Source organism: Zonotrichia albicollis, chromosome 3 (assembly GCF_047830755.1).
Source record: "Zonotrichia albicollis isolate bZonAlb1 chromosome 3, bZonAlb1.hap1, whole genome shotgun sequence".
Classification (NCBI taxonomy): domain Eukaryota; kingdom Metazoa; phylum Chordata; class Aves; order Passeriformes; family Passerellidae; genus Zonotrichia; species Zonotrichia albicollis.
The window spans coordinates 80,780,535-80,798,684 of NC_133821.1; the positions used below are offsets into that span (position 1 = coordinate 80,780,535).

At 42.0% G+C, this 18,150-nt stretch overlaps 1 protein-coding gene across 1 annotated transcript in view; it reads left to right on the forward strand.

Annotated features, from left to right (window-relative positions):
* The first annotated feature begins 4,115 nt into the window (after nt 1-4,115).
* SEC63 (SEC63 homolog, protein translocation regulator) overlaps nt 4,116-18,150 on the forward strand; it is a 54,687-nt gene continuing 40,652 nt past the window's right edge. Inside the window, exons 1-2 of the mRNA XM_005485072.4 lie at nt 4,116-4,398; nt 17,843-17,942. Coding sequence (XP_005485129.1) covers nt 4,275-4,398; nt 17,843-17,942 — 224 coding nt within the window. The 5' untranslated portion in view covers nt 4,116-4,274. The remainder of the gene's footprint in view (nt 4,399-17,842; nt 17,943-18,150) is intronic.

The following is an 18,150-nucleotide window of genomic DNA, read 5'->3' on the forward strand; positions in this document are numbered from 1 at the left end:
CTGCAGAACCAGAGAAAACAGCCTAAGAGGATGTGAAACAGGATACAGAACCACTGTATATTGTCTAAGAAGATGCCCACTTAGTACTGTCTACTCACAAAACAGCAAGAAAAATCAATAAAAAGTAAGAAGCTCCCAGGCTCCAATATTACCATTGGTCCTAGCTGTCACATGAGGAGTGAACTTAGATTGTAAAGGTGCAATTGCCAAGGGATTTCTTTGTTTGGGTCCATCTTTGGAGGTGCCTAGTTTGATCTGGAGCACTGTTAATAAAAAGGACTTCATAGAAGAGTCTGTTTTCGACTTACTGATTCTGCCTAAGCCTAGAGCTGAACCCTGCTATGGTGCTTGCTCTGCAGAATTTCCACAGCACCATCTGCCGGACAGCCACTACCTCCTGAGATCCCTGCTCTCCAGGCTGGCAGCTGTGGGAAGGCTGTCCACCACTTCACAGAAGATTACGACGGTCGTGACATGTTGGACACAAATTCCCACAGGGTACAGCATACCTTCTAGGTTTTAATTTCCATTTTACAGTCATAAAATCTTCTGTTCTGTTTGGAAAGTACATATCTGTTACAGCTGCATTGTTCCAAGTTTCACCATTCCTACTCACTAAACCAGTCTGATTGTCATCTTTGGCACCACACCAGGTTTGTCACTGCTTTTCTTCCACAGAGATTTGGGGACCTTGTCAAAGCACACCTTCTTCACCAGTAATTTTTGTCCCTGGCCCATAAGATTAGGGATTAAGGTAGGATTGAACACAGTCAGCTTCAGTTTTGGAACTAAGCCTGATAACGGCCTGAAGGTGTGGTAGAGGCAATCAGCAGCTGACAATCTCCCATGAGATCAGAAACACCAGCAGAGCATATGCAGGAGAGGTGCCAGTGACTGTGAAATCACTGTGCAAATGACCATGTGTGGACACTGAGTAATTTGAACCTAGGGCAGGGTGCTGAAGGAAAGCCAGGGAATGGCAGAAGTGCACTGTGAGATGCTGGGGGCAGCCCCCACGGCTGCAGAATCCACCTGTGCAGACCCTGCTTATGTGGAAGGGCTCATGACCACTGCGAAAAGCGTGACAGGGCTGTGTTGCAGAAAAGGAGTACTTTGGTGAGGACACAACAGGAAGGACATAACAGGTCCTTAAAGTATTTTAAGAGCATTTTGGGAAGATCAGATCATTCCTCTAGGTTACAAACAGTTATCTAATCAAGATATTCCACAATGATATCTTCATCTGCAGTGGACCACATTGCTTCTCAAAGCCAAGGACCTGGGGTTGTTTTTACCTGGGTGACCTTTCAGGCAGGCCATGAGTGGAAAAAGAAACATTGCTTCTTCTCTTTTCCTGGGAAGCAAGGGATGATGTCACTTATAGTGAAATTGAGTATATAAGGAATGGCACTGAAATAAACCATAGGGGTTTAGGTTAGAATGGTCTCTGCCCACTACTGCTCAGTTATGGAGCATCCCCCCTTCTGGCTGGAAAAACCTGCACATTGGAGCTGATAGTAGGAATTATTTTTCTCCATCCCTCCTTTCCAGTGGCTCCTGGCTAAGAGCTGGAACAGGCTGGCAGGAAGAAAGGAGAGACAGGATAAGGCTGAAAGCAGCCCCTTATGATTCACTCCCTAGGTCAGTGAATGCCACAGGAAACCAATCCCCTCACACACCACCAGGGCAAAGGAGCGGTGTTGCCAACAACAGACAGAAAATCTGTAACTGGGTTCAAACAATGGCATTGAGAACCTATCTGATGGTCTGCAACAGGAGCAGTGCCTGCTTTCCTCCTGCTCTGACTCCTGTGATCTGCTGAATACATTGACCAGAGATTTTCTACTTACTTATGCTGCTTCCTGTGTGGATTTTACAGTGCCTTGTAAGATCCTGGCTCAGCCACCGCTCGTCCTTCAAGCTGGTGCCCTCACAAAGCTTCCTCATCTAACAGGCTGCTTTCACAAAACCTGCAGGAACATAATCGTCCGTGAAAGCTCTGTCCCTTTATCTGCCTGAAGTAGCAAACTCAGCAAATGAACACAGCTGGAGGAAGAGCATTTCCTCTGCTTACAAAACTGCTCTGATTACATGTGTAGGTTTTTACCTGTCATGTCTTCTTTACTGCGCACAGCAGCTTTTCACTGCCTTGCTGTAAAACATTAAGGACTAAAAACCCAGAGGGGGATGAGCTTTAATGCATTCAGGGATCTTCCAAAACGTCTGCTGCAAGAGTTGCCATCACTGCAGGAAGTGTACAATACTCAGGGTATACAGCAAAAGAGAGAAGGAAATATCTTACACTTAGTCTACGAACCCTACAAGGATCTAACCAGAAGCAATTACAGAGCATATCAATGAAAAAATGAGAATCTTTTATTAAAAAAATTAATTAACGCAAAATAATTTCCAAGAAAAACTAGAGATTTTGTCCATTCACAGACTACCACATCATGGCACCAGGACATTTGATGCTCAACTCACTGGTTGCGGCATTGTGTTACCTTTTTCTCAATCTTTGTTAATGTTAGGACAGAGTTTCTTTCTAAGGTATGCCTAATGCTACTCTTGCATGGGATGCCATCACCATTTTTGTGTTTTCATGGTTTCCAATAGCCTGAACTTATAAGAACTCAAGATGTGAGATTTTTATAGGATTGCAGTTATGAGTGGCTGTACACTGGATCGTGAATCTGTAGAGGTGAGTCCATTCCCACAAATATGCATGATTAGCAATATTTTCTCCCTCAAAGAGGTAAGCTGCCATTCATGGTGTGAATAGGATCATCACAGTACTTGCCTTTTGATTTCCCACCTTTAGGGTCACATCCCCCTGCAGAGCATGGTCATGCCTGCAGCCAAATTCGGAATTAGACATATTTTAAATTTTTGCTCTCACATGTTTGCTGAGAGTCCACCCTCCAAATTCTGAGAACTCTGTTATGTCTGAAATACTTTCCTGTTCCCAGGCTCTTCCTGGTGAGAACAGAACAAGAGGCAACAGGCAGAGATTGAAGCACAGGAAGTTCCACACAAACGTGAGTCAGAACATCTTTATGGTGTGGGTGACTGAGCACTGGAACAGGTTCCCCAGAGAGATCATGGAGCCTCCTCACTGGAGATGCATCAAGAACCATATGGGTGCGATCCTATCCAGCTGAATGGATTCAGGACCTTGACAGGCTGGAGAATTAGTGTACAGAAACCTAATGAGGTCCAACAAGGACAAGGGTAGGATACTGCATCTGGGGAGGAATGACCTCAGGTGCCAGTGCAGGCTGGGACAGACGTGCCAGAGAACAGCTCTGTGGAGAAGGACCTGGGACTGCTGGTGGATGACAAGCTGACCATGGGCTGGCAGCACCCTTGTGGCCAGGAGGGGGGCAGTGATACCCAGGGGTGCATTGGGAAGAGTGTGGCCAGCAGCTCAGGGGAGGCAATCCTGCCTCTCCACCCATCCCTAGTGAGGCCACGTCTGGAGCGCTGTGTCCAGTTTTGGGTTTCTCTGTACCAGAGAGACACAGAGCAGAGATGATGAGGGGTCTGGAGCGTCTCTCACAAGGAGAGACTGAGGGAGCCCTGTTCAGTCTGGAGAAGACTGAGAGTGGATCTCACCAATGCGTATAAATTACCCAAGGGCATTTGTCAAGAGGATGGTGCCGGACTCTTTTCGGTGGTGCACAGTGACAGGGTGAGGATAGCCACAAACTAAAACACCAGAAATTCCACCTCAGCATGAGGAATAATTTTACATGGGAGGGTCGCAGAGCACTGGGACAGGCTGCCCGGGCGGGTCGTGAACTCTCCCTCTCTGGAGACATTCCAAACCCGCTGGGGCGGGTTCCTGCGCCACCCGCTCTAAGTGCTGGCACCGGCTCCTTGCAAGGGGGGTTTGGACAAAATCCAGAAATTTCTTTCAGCCGTAACGAACCCGTGACTCTGTGGCACGTTCTGTGAGACAACCCTGCTTTAGCAGGGAAATCAGCCCCGATGGCCACAGCCGCTCCACACCGGCGCAGCCCGCGCTGTGATCCCGCGGCCCCACACCATGGGATTCCGTGACCAGGGGGCGGGGCCTTGGCCCGGGCCAATCGGCGGCCGGGCGGGGTTGTGGGCGGTCCCGCCGGTGACGCCACTCGGGCTATGGTGGCTGAGTAGTGACACGTCTCCTTGCGCGGCCTGCCGAGCTTCCGATCTCGCGGGATCCCGGGGCGGCGGTACCGGGGGCCGCCGGCGGCAGCGGCGGCGGGGACGGGCGGGCGGTCGGCGCGGTCATGGCGGGGCAGCAGTTCCAGTACGACGACAGCGGCAACACATTCTTCTACTTCCTCACCAGCTTCGTGGGGCTCATCGTCATCCCTGCCACCTACTACCTGTGGCCGCGGGACCAGCACGCCGGTGAGCGGCCCAACCGCGGGCACGGCCGGCTCTTGCGCCGCCACACCGCGGGGCCGGGCCGGGCCCGCAGCGCTCGGGGCTCCCGTCCGGCCCTGCCCGCGCCCCCGGGGCCGCCTGGAGGGGCGGCGGCGCCGCGCTGCGCTCGGCGGCGGCCATTTAGCGGTACCTGGGCCGGAGGAAGGGTCCCGGGGCCGCCGCCCCCCGAGCGAGCGCGCCCGGCTCCGCGCCGCGGCTCCTGCAGAGTCATCGCTGCGCCCGGCTCCGCGCTTTGTCTGGGGCTCGCGTTTTCCCTTGGCTTCCCGGAGTGTTTCAGCGTGGCGGAGTGTTTCAGCGTGGATGACCTAAATTTTGGTCGTGGGGAAAGAGCAAGCTATTGAGTTGGGGACGAAGAGGAAAAGTTACAGGTTCAGCTTTTATGTGCCATAAGGTCACAGAGGGTGCGAAAATGGGGATTTGTTTTTTTCCCATTGCAAATCACAGTTAAATGTCCGAAGGGCTAAATTTCTGTTTCACCCTTCGGGATGTTGCTTTGTGTCCCTGAACAGTGTTATAAAGTTTCTTTGACTAGTTCCGAATCTCATTTCCAAAGTAATTTTCCACTTTGTCTTTCCTGCATCCCTCTATTCTTGGAAGGAGAAGGCGTTTTGGTCTATAGGCTGCACAGGAACACATTTTTAACAGCAGTTCTGGGATTAAAAAGGCTGTAGAAATTGTGTTTAAAGGCTGGGTGGTAAGTGCTTAGTAAAACAGGGATGCTTGATACTGGTTCCCTTTGTAGAAACCTACTGACTTCTTAAGAACAGTTCTGCTTTGCCATCTGAGCAGAATCCCTTTTGTTCCTTGCATCTTTTTACATTCAGTATCTGATGGTTACTTAGTGGCTTTGATGCCGTTTTAAAGGGCTTGCCAGGTTCTGCTTAGCTTAGTTTTATATGTAGAAGAAATACCTAGCAATGGAATCTTAGTCCTGTGCCTTCTAGTGAGGAGTAGGATAGAACAAATGTTGTTTTGGTGCCAAATGACAGCTGTTCACAGTCTTGGCTGCTGCCAGACTTGCCGGTGGCCTCTGGCAGGGCCCTGGCTGGAGAACGTCTTTGGAGGGCTGGTCTCTTGTCCTCCAGGTACTCACTACCTGTTGTGCAGCTGAGGAGTTGGTTCTCTCTTCTGAAAGGAGAGGTTTCTCTGCCTCCTCTTTCTGCATCCTGACTGTAGCAAGAGAGAGGCGTTACTGTTGTTGGTGTTTTGTAATCTTTGGGTTGTTCTTGAGGAGCAAGGAGTCAGAGGGAAAATGCTACTTCTGTAACCTTTTTCCAAACACCAAGATTTTTATTTTTGTTCTGGTGAAGGGTGGGAGGCAGTGGGGGAGAAAATCCCTTTTTCTCTTGAATGATGCTTTCCTTCCTCCATAGTTCTTAAAAGCTGCTTCTTGGGAAAATGATTGTGTCTTGCCTGAGATACTGTGCAGAATGGTATGGCCAGCAGGGACACACTGTGATGTTAGCATCAGTTTCAGGGGGCTGACAGAAGCAGGAAAAGCTGTAGAAATGCTGTCAAACTTGAAGCACTTTACCAGCCTTACATAGGTGATTGTCAACTATCCTTACAGAATGTCAGAAAATGAAACCTGACTTTGGAATATGGCTGTATGGATTTCACTAAGTTTCCAAATCGGCCTGCCATTAAATTTATTACTAATTTCTTTCTGTCTAGCCAGCATTGTCCAGTATATAGAGGGCCTGCTGCATATTATTCTGCATTCAGTGCTAGATTCTTCCAAAGCTGTGTCAAACCATACTCTCCAAAGTAAAAGGTAGATTTTATTATGCTGTTGGTGCAAAGAAATGAGTCAACTAAGTGAAAATCACCAGTGGAAATGAAGGGAGATGGAAGAATGATTTCTGCCTCATAATTGTCTTAATGGATTTTAAAATGTGAATGTAGTCCAGTTTTTAGCATATGCATTAATGGCATGCCTGCAGTCTCTTGATTGAGTTCTGTTCTTCAGGCTCTGTTTAAACTAAGAGTTGTGGTGTCATACAGATCATCATTTGGGACTAATGTTGGTCTGCTAAGTAAGTTCTTATGAAGTAAATCTGCTAAGTAGCAGAACATTGTGATGTTTAAGTTGTTTAAGTGTATGGTTCTTAGGCAAGTAATTTCCAGCAAAATCCTCTGAGTATTTTTCTCACAGCTTTTTGTATGTATTCAACCATGCCTGTTCCAGCATTTGAACAAGATTTCAGGAATAAATTAAAACCTTGTGATGGTAGAAAATACTAATTGTTCAGCCACTGCTTCTTGTTTTCAGTGTAATTCACTAGTTTAAAAAAACAGCAAAACCACCTATTTCAGAAACAAAGGGAAGGCCTGTGTCTTCAGAAGAGAAATCTTCCAACACTAGTGCATCCTGCTTCCTTCGATGGGCAGAAATATCTGGATGTTGATGTGAGATGTTATTTTGATGCTAGTTTAGGGTGGAGTTTCCAGTACTGAGGCACAGTATTGGGCCAAAGAGAACAAGTTCTGCTAAGACCTCTGCCCTCTGTGTGTGGAACCAAGTAACATTTTTGTTCTGGGGCTGTGTTTTGCCCTTCCTGTGCTAGAGGGCCCAGCCTCTGTCACCCCTGGTGGATTGGGGAGGTTGTACTGGTGAGCTCTTCCAGCTCCAGCTGCAGCAGTGAAGACCAGATCAGGGGGAGCTTTTGAAGTAAATCAATGCTTGTCCTCCTCACTTCAGGACCCCTTTGCAATGCAAACCAGAGCATCCAAAAGACACAGAGCAGATTCCTTTTTTGGTAAAAACTGTGTTGGAAGAGGAGCTTCAGCCACGTTATGTTGTAAGAGCAGACGAGAGCTAGCGTTTCGCAAGGGTGAAATGCTCGCTGCAGGAAGGTCACACCACTGGTGCCTGCTGCCTCCATCTGCAAACGTGCTGCCATGGATTGCTGGTATGTGATACACTACAGAGTGCCAGTGGAGGGAGAAGTACAGCAAAAATCTGGGAATTGCTGATGGCCTGTAATATTTTAGGATTTGTTTCTGTGCTGTAGTTTTGTAGTAAATGCTCGTGGAATAAATAAACCCCCCCAAAACTCCGTGTTTGTTTTTGCTATAGTGAAGCTTGGAAAGTAAGACTGGATCTATATTGCTTTACTACTTCAAGGAAAATCAAAATGTGTTACCTAATGTCAGATTTGTAGCAGAATAGTTTTTTGGCAAGCCATTAACCTTTTGCTTTTAGTTCTTCTTATAATAAACTCTTGGAAAGCCTTTTCAATACTACTGTCTGGAAGAACAGCATGATGTAACTTATGTCTCTAAAGTACTGAGAAAAACTGAGCTGCTTTTTTTCTTGAGCGTCTAAGCCTGCTTTTTCCAGGCATTCTGATGGAGTCCATATCAAGTGTTGCTGCAGCCTGTGGTAGGGATTGATGCTAGTATCTGGGAGGGTTTTGCTCTGGTGTGCTAGACACCCTGTGAACTGTCCCATAATTTCATTACCTCAGCTTTGATAAACCAAACAAGCAGGTAATTGACTTTGTAAACTGGATTTGTCCAAATGACTTTACCTCCTTGGTGTTCACTCCAGAGCTAATAAAGCCTTTATGGAAGGTTAATTATTCAGCTTTGTGTCTTGGACTGAAGTTTCATAATAGCATCGAGGCAGCAGTGCTCTGACAGAGTTAAGTGTTGTATTTCTCCCCATCCCTTGTGCCAAATGTATGGGAGTGGAAGAATGTAATTTTAACTAAAATTGATTGTTGTCCCTTTTTTCTTTCTTCTGTCTTATTTTTAATGTGTATTCATTTCTGTGTAAGGCTGTGTGTAGCTGGGATGGTACAGGATGTGACTGAGGGAAAGCAGACTGATTCTTTCAGTGTTGGTGATGGCTTCAGGTGATGGTGAATATGGCTTCAGGCTATATTGTTTATCCTTGACTTGTTTCTTTAAAACATATGTGTGTATATATGTTTTATTACTAAAAAAGTCATACTTTTTCTGGGTTACCTTTGTTTTGGGCAAATACTGGTATTAATTTAGCCTAATTACTGTGAGTAAAACCATTCCAAGGACTGCTCTTGGAACAAAGAATGTGATTGCTAAAAAGTTATTCTGGTGCAGATTCATTCTTTGCTAAAAAGGTATTTTCTGCAATGGGAATTTTCAAGTTGTTTTTCTAAATGTTAATTGTGAAAGTTGAAGAAAAAGTTTCTTTTTTCCCCTCAGCAGTTTGGGGTGGAGGAGTGTCCATCAAAGTACTTTCCTGCTGTTGGACTTGCTTTGAGGTTTCAGTGTAAGCTTGTGTAAGCTTAAATGTCAGCATCTAGAAAGGAAATGGGGAGCAAGGGGTGAATTAATTTAGTTGGATAATATGGCAGTTGTTGCACAATGCTGATATGTTTGCTGAACTTTGTGTACTTTTTGACTTTTACCTGTGCTGCTGGATTTTATAAAGCTGTGCTGAACCAGGTGGTCAGAGATTGTGATGTGCTTTGTAGTTAAGTACATGTACCTGGAAGCTTGCTAGTTCATCTTTTTTAGTTTCTTTTGGTCTTCGTTAAATAAATTCTCTTGTTTTAGGGCATTGGGTATTCATAATTTGTTACAAAGCTGATGGAAAGAATAAAGTATCTATCCTGAGTTTTTTATAGTAACTTGAACAAAACAAGATGTTGAAAACATTTCACAAACCCTTAAGAATAACAGCAGTGAATGCAAGGATAATGCTAGAAAAAGATTGCAGTCTCCTCTCTGAGAGAAAAGACGCTGTAGGAACTATTCTGTTTGGAATGTAGATCTTCCTTCTTGAAGTTTAAGAACATAAAAACCTACTGTTGGGAAGGGAAGAAAACCAGATGAATGGCTGCATTTTTGTATCTAGAAAAAGTATTGATATGAAATAGATAAAAGCTATTTCCTTAACTTTCATTATAATAGAAACCCATACAAAGTTTATGGTGTTTCAAAATTAAAAAAAAATTATTTGTTTGGCTTTTGTTTGTTTGTGTTTTTTGTTTTTGTTGCTGCTCCCCAGCCTGGCTGTATGTTGTCCTGTTGCTCACTACTAACATTTTTCCTTTGCACCCTCCCCTCTCAAGTGTTTCTGTGTGAGATATAGCTAAAGATTTCTTGAAGAACACTGGGCTAATACCAAGAAAAACTTTTAAAAATCTGGTTAAAGAAGGCAATTTCCTGCTAATCTTTGAAGTTGCCATACCTGTAGCAAGTAGCATAGGCAGTTAGAGAACCCTAAAAATATTGCAGCCATTTTGGTATTGAGGGTGGACAAATATACAGAAATATTTAAAAATGACAGCTTACTTGGTGACTGTTAAAAGGGAGAATATAATACCATGTTGATACCTAATTTATTTCTTTTATTTTTACTGTACTGCTATTTTGAAGCAGTAGGCTTTTTGTATAGTTCTGTAGATAGTAGTTGTCACTATCAAAACCTTGTCATTCAAAACCTTGATCAGAAGTCCTGAGAAAGTTGTTCTGTAAAGGTTTGCTTCGGTTTTTTTTTTGCTTAGTTCTTAGGAAGAACCATACTTCTCGGTATATCTGCCCTCTATACTGGATATCTCTGTAGTGTCAATAGTGAAGGTTTCTCTGTAATTTTTGGTGTTTTTTTCATCTGTGTCAGTTGAGGCTGACCTCAGAGAGTCTCACATTAATACCCTGCTTTAAGGTGCAGGTAGGGAAACTGAGGCTGTGAAGTTTATTTGGCTGAGGACAAATAATGAGTGTGCAACTTGGATGTGACTCAAGCCAGTGCAGAGAGTGCAGGCAGCACTTCTTCAGTTTTATCAGTAATGGACTAATGAGCACTTGTACCTCACAGCAGCTGAGGGAGAGGAAGCAGCATTGCTGCTGCTCCCACTCTGGGTAAAATTCTTCTGTGATGCTCCTAATCCTCTGGTGTGAGATAAGATTGGTTGGAGTGGGTTAACTGTGATGCCTGTCCTTGCCCACAGCTCACTGAAATCTCATTAACCTTACTCCAAAGTATTTCACAGCATTTTGGCATTTGGTTATGCAGGATAAAGTACAGGATGCTGGTAAAGGACAGGATAAAACCACAGGATGCCATGCTCATTGCTAATATGGTGGATAAGAATGGGTGAAAAATTGATATCTGTGAATATAAGCATTTTGTGTCCATATGTGTGTGCTTATCCTTTCCTGTTAATATAACCTTTTATCAATGTGTCAGGAAGTGGGAGGAGAGTCAGTGAAACTCAGTTATGCATTTAAGGACTGTTACTACCTACAAACTGAGCTTTTTGAGAGATTGAGTATGCCATGGTTGACATAAACAATTTCAAGTTCTGAAAAATACAGTTTATTAGGTGACTGTTTGAAGGCAGAATATGATGTAATGGTGATACTTTACTTTGTTTTGTTAATTTTTTTTCTTGCTATTTTGTTATTTTGAAGCAGTAGGGTTTTTTTGAGAAACATTTGAGGAAGGGGCAAACATCATGAGATGCCACTGGTAATGTCTAGCAATTACCTCTAAAAATATTTTTCAAAACAAAGCATTTGCACAGAGTTATCCAAATTTCTCTGTTATCTGGAAAAAAAAGCCTGTCTTTTTATGGAATTTTTAAAAAGTATTATAATCTTACTATAACCACTATAGCTTCCTAGCAGTAAAATAAAATTAATAGCCCTGTATTAGAGATTAGTTGAGTAGCTTCAAGACTGTCCAGAATACAAAATGCTGAAAAGCTTTTTTGTGGCCAGTTAAGGATCAAGCTGTAACAAGAACTTTATCTTTCATTACATGTACATAAAAATAAAGTACTTTCTATTTTTAAAAAAATCATCCTATGTTATGGAAGCTTATGAAAACAGTATACTGAAGGTTTTATTGCACACTTTGTTCATTTAATAGTTGCTGCAAGGTTGTCTGGACTACTCACAGAGATGACACTAAACTACCAGGTTATACAGGCTGTGCATTAGAGAATTAGATTCAGTTATGGTTTCATGGGCAGCTAAGCTGTTCCTGGAGAAGGAGCAGGAAATTTGAGAGAGAAGCAAGGTAAATGACAGGAAATGGAATCAGTAGTGATTCCATAGGGTGGGTTTGTTGTTTTTTGTTTGTTGGTTGTGATTTTTTTTTTAAATTTGCGTTTCAAATTCATGCCTGTGAAGAAGGGTTCAGATCTGCAGCAATTTGAGCAAGTCTTGACTGGGGCTGATGCTGCATCCTTGCCCTCTGTGGTGCTGCTTTCTCCCATTGTTTATAGGTGTTTATAGGCCTTTCCCTCAGTTACTAGCCAGGACCTGACATGTATCTCAATTTCATGGTGAGGAGGGTTGTGCTGGCTGGAAATATCAAGAGCAGGGTACAGGTACAAGAGCACAAAACAGGTACCTAATTTCTTTCCTGAGCAAAAAGATTAGTGTCTGCACCAGTTTTTAAATAAGTATACAATTAAGAAGATTTAAGAGGTATTTTCAGATTTTCACCTGGTTATTTCTCTTTTGCGGGATATTGCTTACAGGCATTTTAAATTCAGAAGATTCCTTTATCATGATTGGCTGGATGAACTGTTTGAAACTAGGATATTTGTAAGCATTGTGCCCTGCCAGTAAAGTTTCAAATACTCTTTTTTTCTTTGGAAGCAAAAGCATGGACATAGTGGCTCAGATCAGGTGGGGGTTTTTATGTAGTATCACAGAAGTGAGTGCCTTAAGGAAGGAATAACAGGACAAGCATAAATGGTGTTTCCTTTGCATATTCTCTGTGTTTACAGTGGTTTTGAGTTCAGTAACTTTTGTTATAGCATCTGTACCATCCTGTGTGATGGAGGTCACTGTATCTGCTGCCCACACCACAAATAATCACCTTTGTTTTGCAGCTGCTTCTGATGTTGCTTAACAATCCTTCTTTGCTCTACTGGAAGAGGAAGTAAACATTCAGTCCTGGCTGTCACTTAGGTTTTTTACACCCTTCCATTACCTCTCCTTGCACTTTACTCTCTCAGCTAGAAGATTTGTAGATTATATTTTGGACATAAATCTCCTTATACATTTGATGGCCCTTGTTCACCTTAATTGAATGTTTTCTGGTTGAACCTCTTTGGGAGGTGGGGCTAGGGCTGTGCATCACATTTGAGGTATGTACAGCCTCAAGGTTGGACATACCTCCAGCTTACGTGGTGGAGTAATAATCCCTTCCTTTTCGCATAGGAATGCTCTAAACACATGCTCTGATTTTTATTTTTCAGCTGAGTTTTACAACACCAAGATTGCATTCTGAGAGGTAATGGTCAGCCTTGAGCTCATCCTTGTATCCATAGAATTAGACTAGCCCCCACTAGACTTTATTTTCATACTCTCGATGGCATGTGCCATTCAGAAGTGCACTTGCTTGTTCTTTACAATTCTTCAGGATGCCCTTGTCCTTGTTACCCAGAATAAGTTCATATCATCCAGAAGCTTTATTTTACTGCTCACCCTTTTAGTCTGATTACTTATTAATGAAATGTGTTGTAGTTCCAACACAGATTCCTGCAGAGCTCCTGGCGATTTCCTTCTGCTGGGAGAATTGGTAATTCACTCTTGTCTTCTAGTCACATATTTATTTTTGCAATAGTTAGATGGTTGTTCTGAAAGACTTGTAAAGGGAACCTTTCAAAAGCCTTTTGGAAACCACAGACTGTATCAGCAGGATCTGTTCTGTAAGTTTACTTCCCTGAGAGGACTTTACCAAAGACTGTACTGATGCTGGACGGAGGTGTGGTACTTATCCTTGTGTCCACTAATTCTGTCTTTTATTAGAGTTTCTTCAGGGTGTGCATCAGAACAGTACTGACTACAAGCATTTTTAATGACTGATGATATGTTTAGTGACTTTTGTTTGCATTTATTTTGGATTGAATGTGTTCTGGTTTCCTCCCCACACCAAACTGATAAAATTCAGTTAATAGTTAAGAGTGTGTAATCTTGGAGCTCAGCATTGTTGTTGGCTTTGTCTGTAATTGATAACCTTGACTCATGTGGGTGTTGTTCCATGGTAAAATGTCCAGTTTCCTGATTCCTCTCAGATTCTGTTCAAGTTTTGCAATGCAGCTATAACTCCAGTCCTACTATAAATCTGATACATTAGGCGATGGAGCTTAAATGTTATTATAGTTAGTTCCACTGACTGTTTTGTCAGTGCAAATGAGACACTACACTAATAGGAAGGACAAGGTTTGGAAGTGGCTTGATTAGCAGTATTGTAATGTGGAACTGTGCCCAGCTGACTGTAAATACAAAGCTTGTGTAAGTAAACTCTGAAAAGAGGTTAACTTTCAGGATATTGAATTGTCTTATGTTGCTGCTTTTTAAATCTAGTAGTAACAAATCTAATCTTTTTGCTATCTTTTGGTCAGCAAATATGTGTGGAATTGTGGGAATGGAAAGTTAGGTTACTTTTTGTTCCTTTTAAGCTTTATCTAGTTGCTGCAAAACATGCTCTGGAAAAAAGCAGCTTTGTTGTTAAGTATTTCGTAGGTCTCTTTGTAGTTAATGAACTGCTTGGGTTTTAATACTTAAAATGTTACTCAAAAGACATATTTTTTTTGGCTTATTTCTGTGAATATTTACTAGAGAGAAAAATCTCTTTGAAAACAACTAGGGTGAGATTATTCAGGTATAAATGTTTTAGTTAAGAGGCTAACCTGGACATGACCTCTTTATAGATAAATAATGAGTGTCATGAGGACAATTCTTATAATGATAGACATTAAGGTTAGAAAGCATCTATCAGATGGTTTAATTCTTCACTGCTATGGTGCATTTAAAATCCTGAAACCTGCTTTCCATTTTAAATTTTTTTAAAGTAATCCCAGTGGGAACACTAGTGCTTATTTGAAGGCTTTTGCATTTAAGCAACAGCGTTTTAGAACACTTTAAAATCAATTTAATTTGCTTCATGCCTCTTAATTTGGAGTTTTACTGTAGAAGTCAATCCTATTATAATAAAGTTGAAATTGCTCAGTACTTCAGAGGAGCTGCTGACTATGAGCTTGCTGTGAGTTTCAATCCTGCCACTTGGTTGCTGGCAAAGATGGGTTACTTCTTTTACAACATAGTTATAAATGTTTGTCAGTGTCATTTTTGAAAGTAAGTCTGTGGGTTTTTTTCCTCACCCTGTGACTTTTAAAATTATCTCAGATAAAATACTATGTCCGTGTGGATTCTTTGTCAGTAATAATTATCAAGGAAACTGTCAACAGAGTTAAGCATCGATGGCCTAGTGAAAAAGTAGGGTAGCCTTTTCCTACTTCATCTGTTATCTGAGAAATGGTTAAGTGCTTAAGAAAGTCAATTTTTACAGAGAGCCTCAGTTCAAGACCTCATTAAATAAGTTGTTGATACAATTATTTGATTTCTGTTATTGTTGAAGTAGAAAGAAGCCCAGGAGTTCAGATTTTGCATATATATATATATATATATATATATATATATATATATATATATATATATATACGTGTAATTGTGGAAAGTAAATACGAGCCTACTTAAGTGTACAGTTTAAAGGATTAAAACTGTGGAACCCTGAGTAAAATCCAGGAAACCTGGAAACTCTGGGGTGTTTTGACTGAGCCTGTTGCCCTCAGTTTTAACAGAACAGATGTAATGCTTAGAGCCGTGGCATCCCTGTGCTGTAACCTTTGCTCAAGACTTGCATGCTGTGTGTATTACTTGCACCTCTTGCTACTTTCCACAGGTACAAGTTTTCCATTCAGGTGTAGAGAGAGGATGACACACTACAAATGAGTTTTGTGAAAGTCTGGCTTTAAAGTGATCTTGGCATTTCCTAGGGCTGCAGAACTCTGATGCTCCGTGTTCCTTGCTGAAAGAAGTAATTTTCTTTCAAAACCATTCTCCTTTGGATGAATTGTCTGCACCTGGGTGGCAGAATATTTCATGTGCGCCTCCTCCCATTTCTTTTCCTGACAGAGTCCACTGGAACTTTATTCTGGACTATGTGACTTTGCTTTTTGTAGTAGCCTGGAGGTAGAAAGAACACAGGAGGCTAGGACGTATTTCTGTCCTTTCCTGCAGTTTGGGGTAGAATAATGGAAGACTGGTGGCTTCTGTTGATTCTGATATTAGCTTTTTGCTTACTTTTGGCTGTCATAAAAATTGACTGATACTTTGAAACTTTTATATGCTTTAGATATAAATACTGATGCCAGTAGTCTTATTTGTGATATTTTTTCCCTGAAACTACCTTTGTAGCAGCTGAAACAAAATTCTGGGGATTAAAACTTCTCAGTATAATTGCCAGCTGTACCTCTTTTCTGTTCTCTCTCTTCTAGAATTGCCTGTGTCCAATAACAATAAATGTGCAATCTTCTCTTTTTTCTTAGAAGGATGGAAAATAACCTCCCCTTAGGTTTTTTTTTTGTTTTGTTTTGCTTTGTAGTTTTTTAAAGCACTTTTTGGAACCTCCAGAAACTGGAACAAAATTATTAGGTTTAGGTAGGAATCAATTGTCAAACATTCCTGAAGACTGGGTGTTTCTCCTGTTTCTTTGGAAACAGGTATGTAAGATAGATGAACTTCAAATCCAAACTTAAGCCAGGCATGGCTGAATTGTAAACACAGGTTGAATATAATCTCTGAAAATTGGAAATCCAACCTGTAATTAACTTTCTTCTGTGTCTGTATGTCCTCACCCATTGTGTGATTAGTAAATCAGAGCAGAGGCTGAGAGAGATATGAGAAATTTTTGCCACATGAGGATGGTCAGACTGTGTAATAGGTTGTTCAGAGGCACAGTGAGCTCTGTCTTTGAAGCCCCTCCAAATGCTTACAGCCAGACCTTGAGCAGCAGCTTTTTTGACTCTCCTCTGAGCAGCAGGGTTTTATTAGGTGATCTCCTGAGGTCTTCTCCACCCTTTCCAACCTGTTAGTGTTCTGTTTTACCCAAGAACTGTGTGGTCTGCGTTACCCATGCAGAAGAAGCAAATGCCTCAGGCTTAAGGAACTGGATATTCAAAAGGTTTGCATAAGTTCTGATCAGGAGAAGTCAGCTGTTTAACACTCTCTACTTGTACCTGTTTTGATGCCCAGAATACAAAAGAAGTAACTGCAGCAGTCAACAAGGAAAGACCAACCTATGTAATCTACCTAAACTTCTGTAAGACCCCTGATAAAGTCATGAAAGAGATGGCACTCAGGTTTTCTTTTGTATCAGTACTAGTTATATTTCTTGAACTTGAAAAGTGTGTTAAGATGTAGTTTTGGCTGGACATTCACATACATTATTTAAGTTACTACAGTATGCACTTGTGAGAACCCTTGTGAGTAAGAATTGTATTGGGGAAAATCTGCTTGTGAATCTCAGGAACTTTGTATGCATTGAGAACAATATGGAGGGAAATAAAGCAAGCATGGGATGCTTTCCCAGATTATTTACAGGAATGAAGTGGCAGTCTCCATCCTCTTGTGAGGGGTGTGCTTTAACAGTACCTTGATGCATGGGGTAGTGTTAGTGAGATTAACTCAAAAGCCCCACGGGTGCATTATGCCTTTGCTTTGCAAGGCTCTTTAATACCTATTCCTAAAACTGTAGGAGAGATTCACTATTGTGAAGGATTTTACCCATCGAGCAAGAAGTGGTTTTGACTGGAGGAAAAGCATTTGCTCCCACCCCAGACACACTTGTCTCCCTGTAATCCCATATCAAAGCATGTTGTCTGAAGTGCTCTTACACTGTAATGGGAAGCCATGATCTGGACTGAGAAGAAACAAGAGAACTCTAATTGTCTGCTTTTAAAACTCTGAACCTTTTTCCCTGACAGAATATGGATTCCAGAGCTAAGATCGAGAGAAAGTACAATTCATATTTCACTGCAGAGCTTTACTTTGAGGAATGTGTAAGGTGTTCACTGCAGTGTGATCAGGGTCTGCATGATATTGCAGGGCAGTGGCATGGTAAATTCACTTGTGTAAAAAGGAAGCTCCTTTTGTCAGACAAAGGCAAAGCAAAAAAGATCTGATTTATCCATAACTTGCTGTTGTTCCTCTATTTGTATACAAACACCAGTTTTCCTGTGGGTTGCATTCTGTTTGTTTTTCCTGCATGCCACTGCTGACATACTGAAAAGGGAAACTTTTGGTGTTGAGTGGCAGAAGCAAAGTTTACAGGTGCATGTTAGGCAAAGGTTGGGTTCACATGTGATGGTTACTATGTGGCATATAGGAAATGGAACAGTTTTCTTTTAGGTAGAGAGAGTAATCTGACCAACTTCTTATGTTTATGCATGTACAGTATCACTTAAATGGATAGAAAGCATTCTTTCCTCTGGTAATGCTGGACCTTATGTTAGTCCTCCAAATGACCTTGTACTGCCTGTTTGGGGTGAGGTGGGCATGTTTGCCGTTCTGTGTGTTGCCAGCTTGGTTAATCACAATCTCTCTGTTTTTACAGAGCAAATCCGATTAAAGAATATAAGGAATGTGTATGGAAGGTGTTTGTGGTACCGCTTGCGACTGCTGAAGCCACAGCAGAACATCATTCCTACAGTGAAGTACGTACGTTTCATTTGCATGGCTTCCCATTAAGCAGTTCTTACCTTATTTTATATACAAATACACTGGTTTGTAATCAAAGCAGGGATTCGTTACTTTTGCATCACTAAAGAGACATTTGCAATCTGCAATATTTGAATAATTAATAGGTAATCATTATTGTCTAGTAGGGTTTGAAATCTAGGTGCATACTTTTTGTCCTGTATA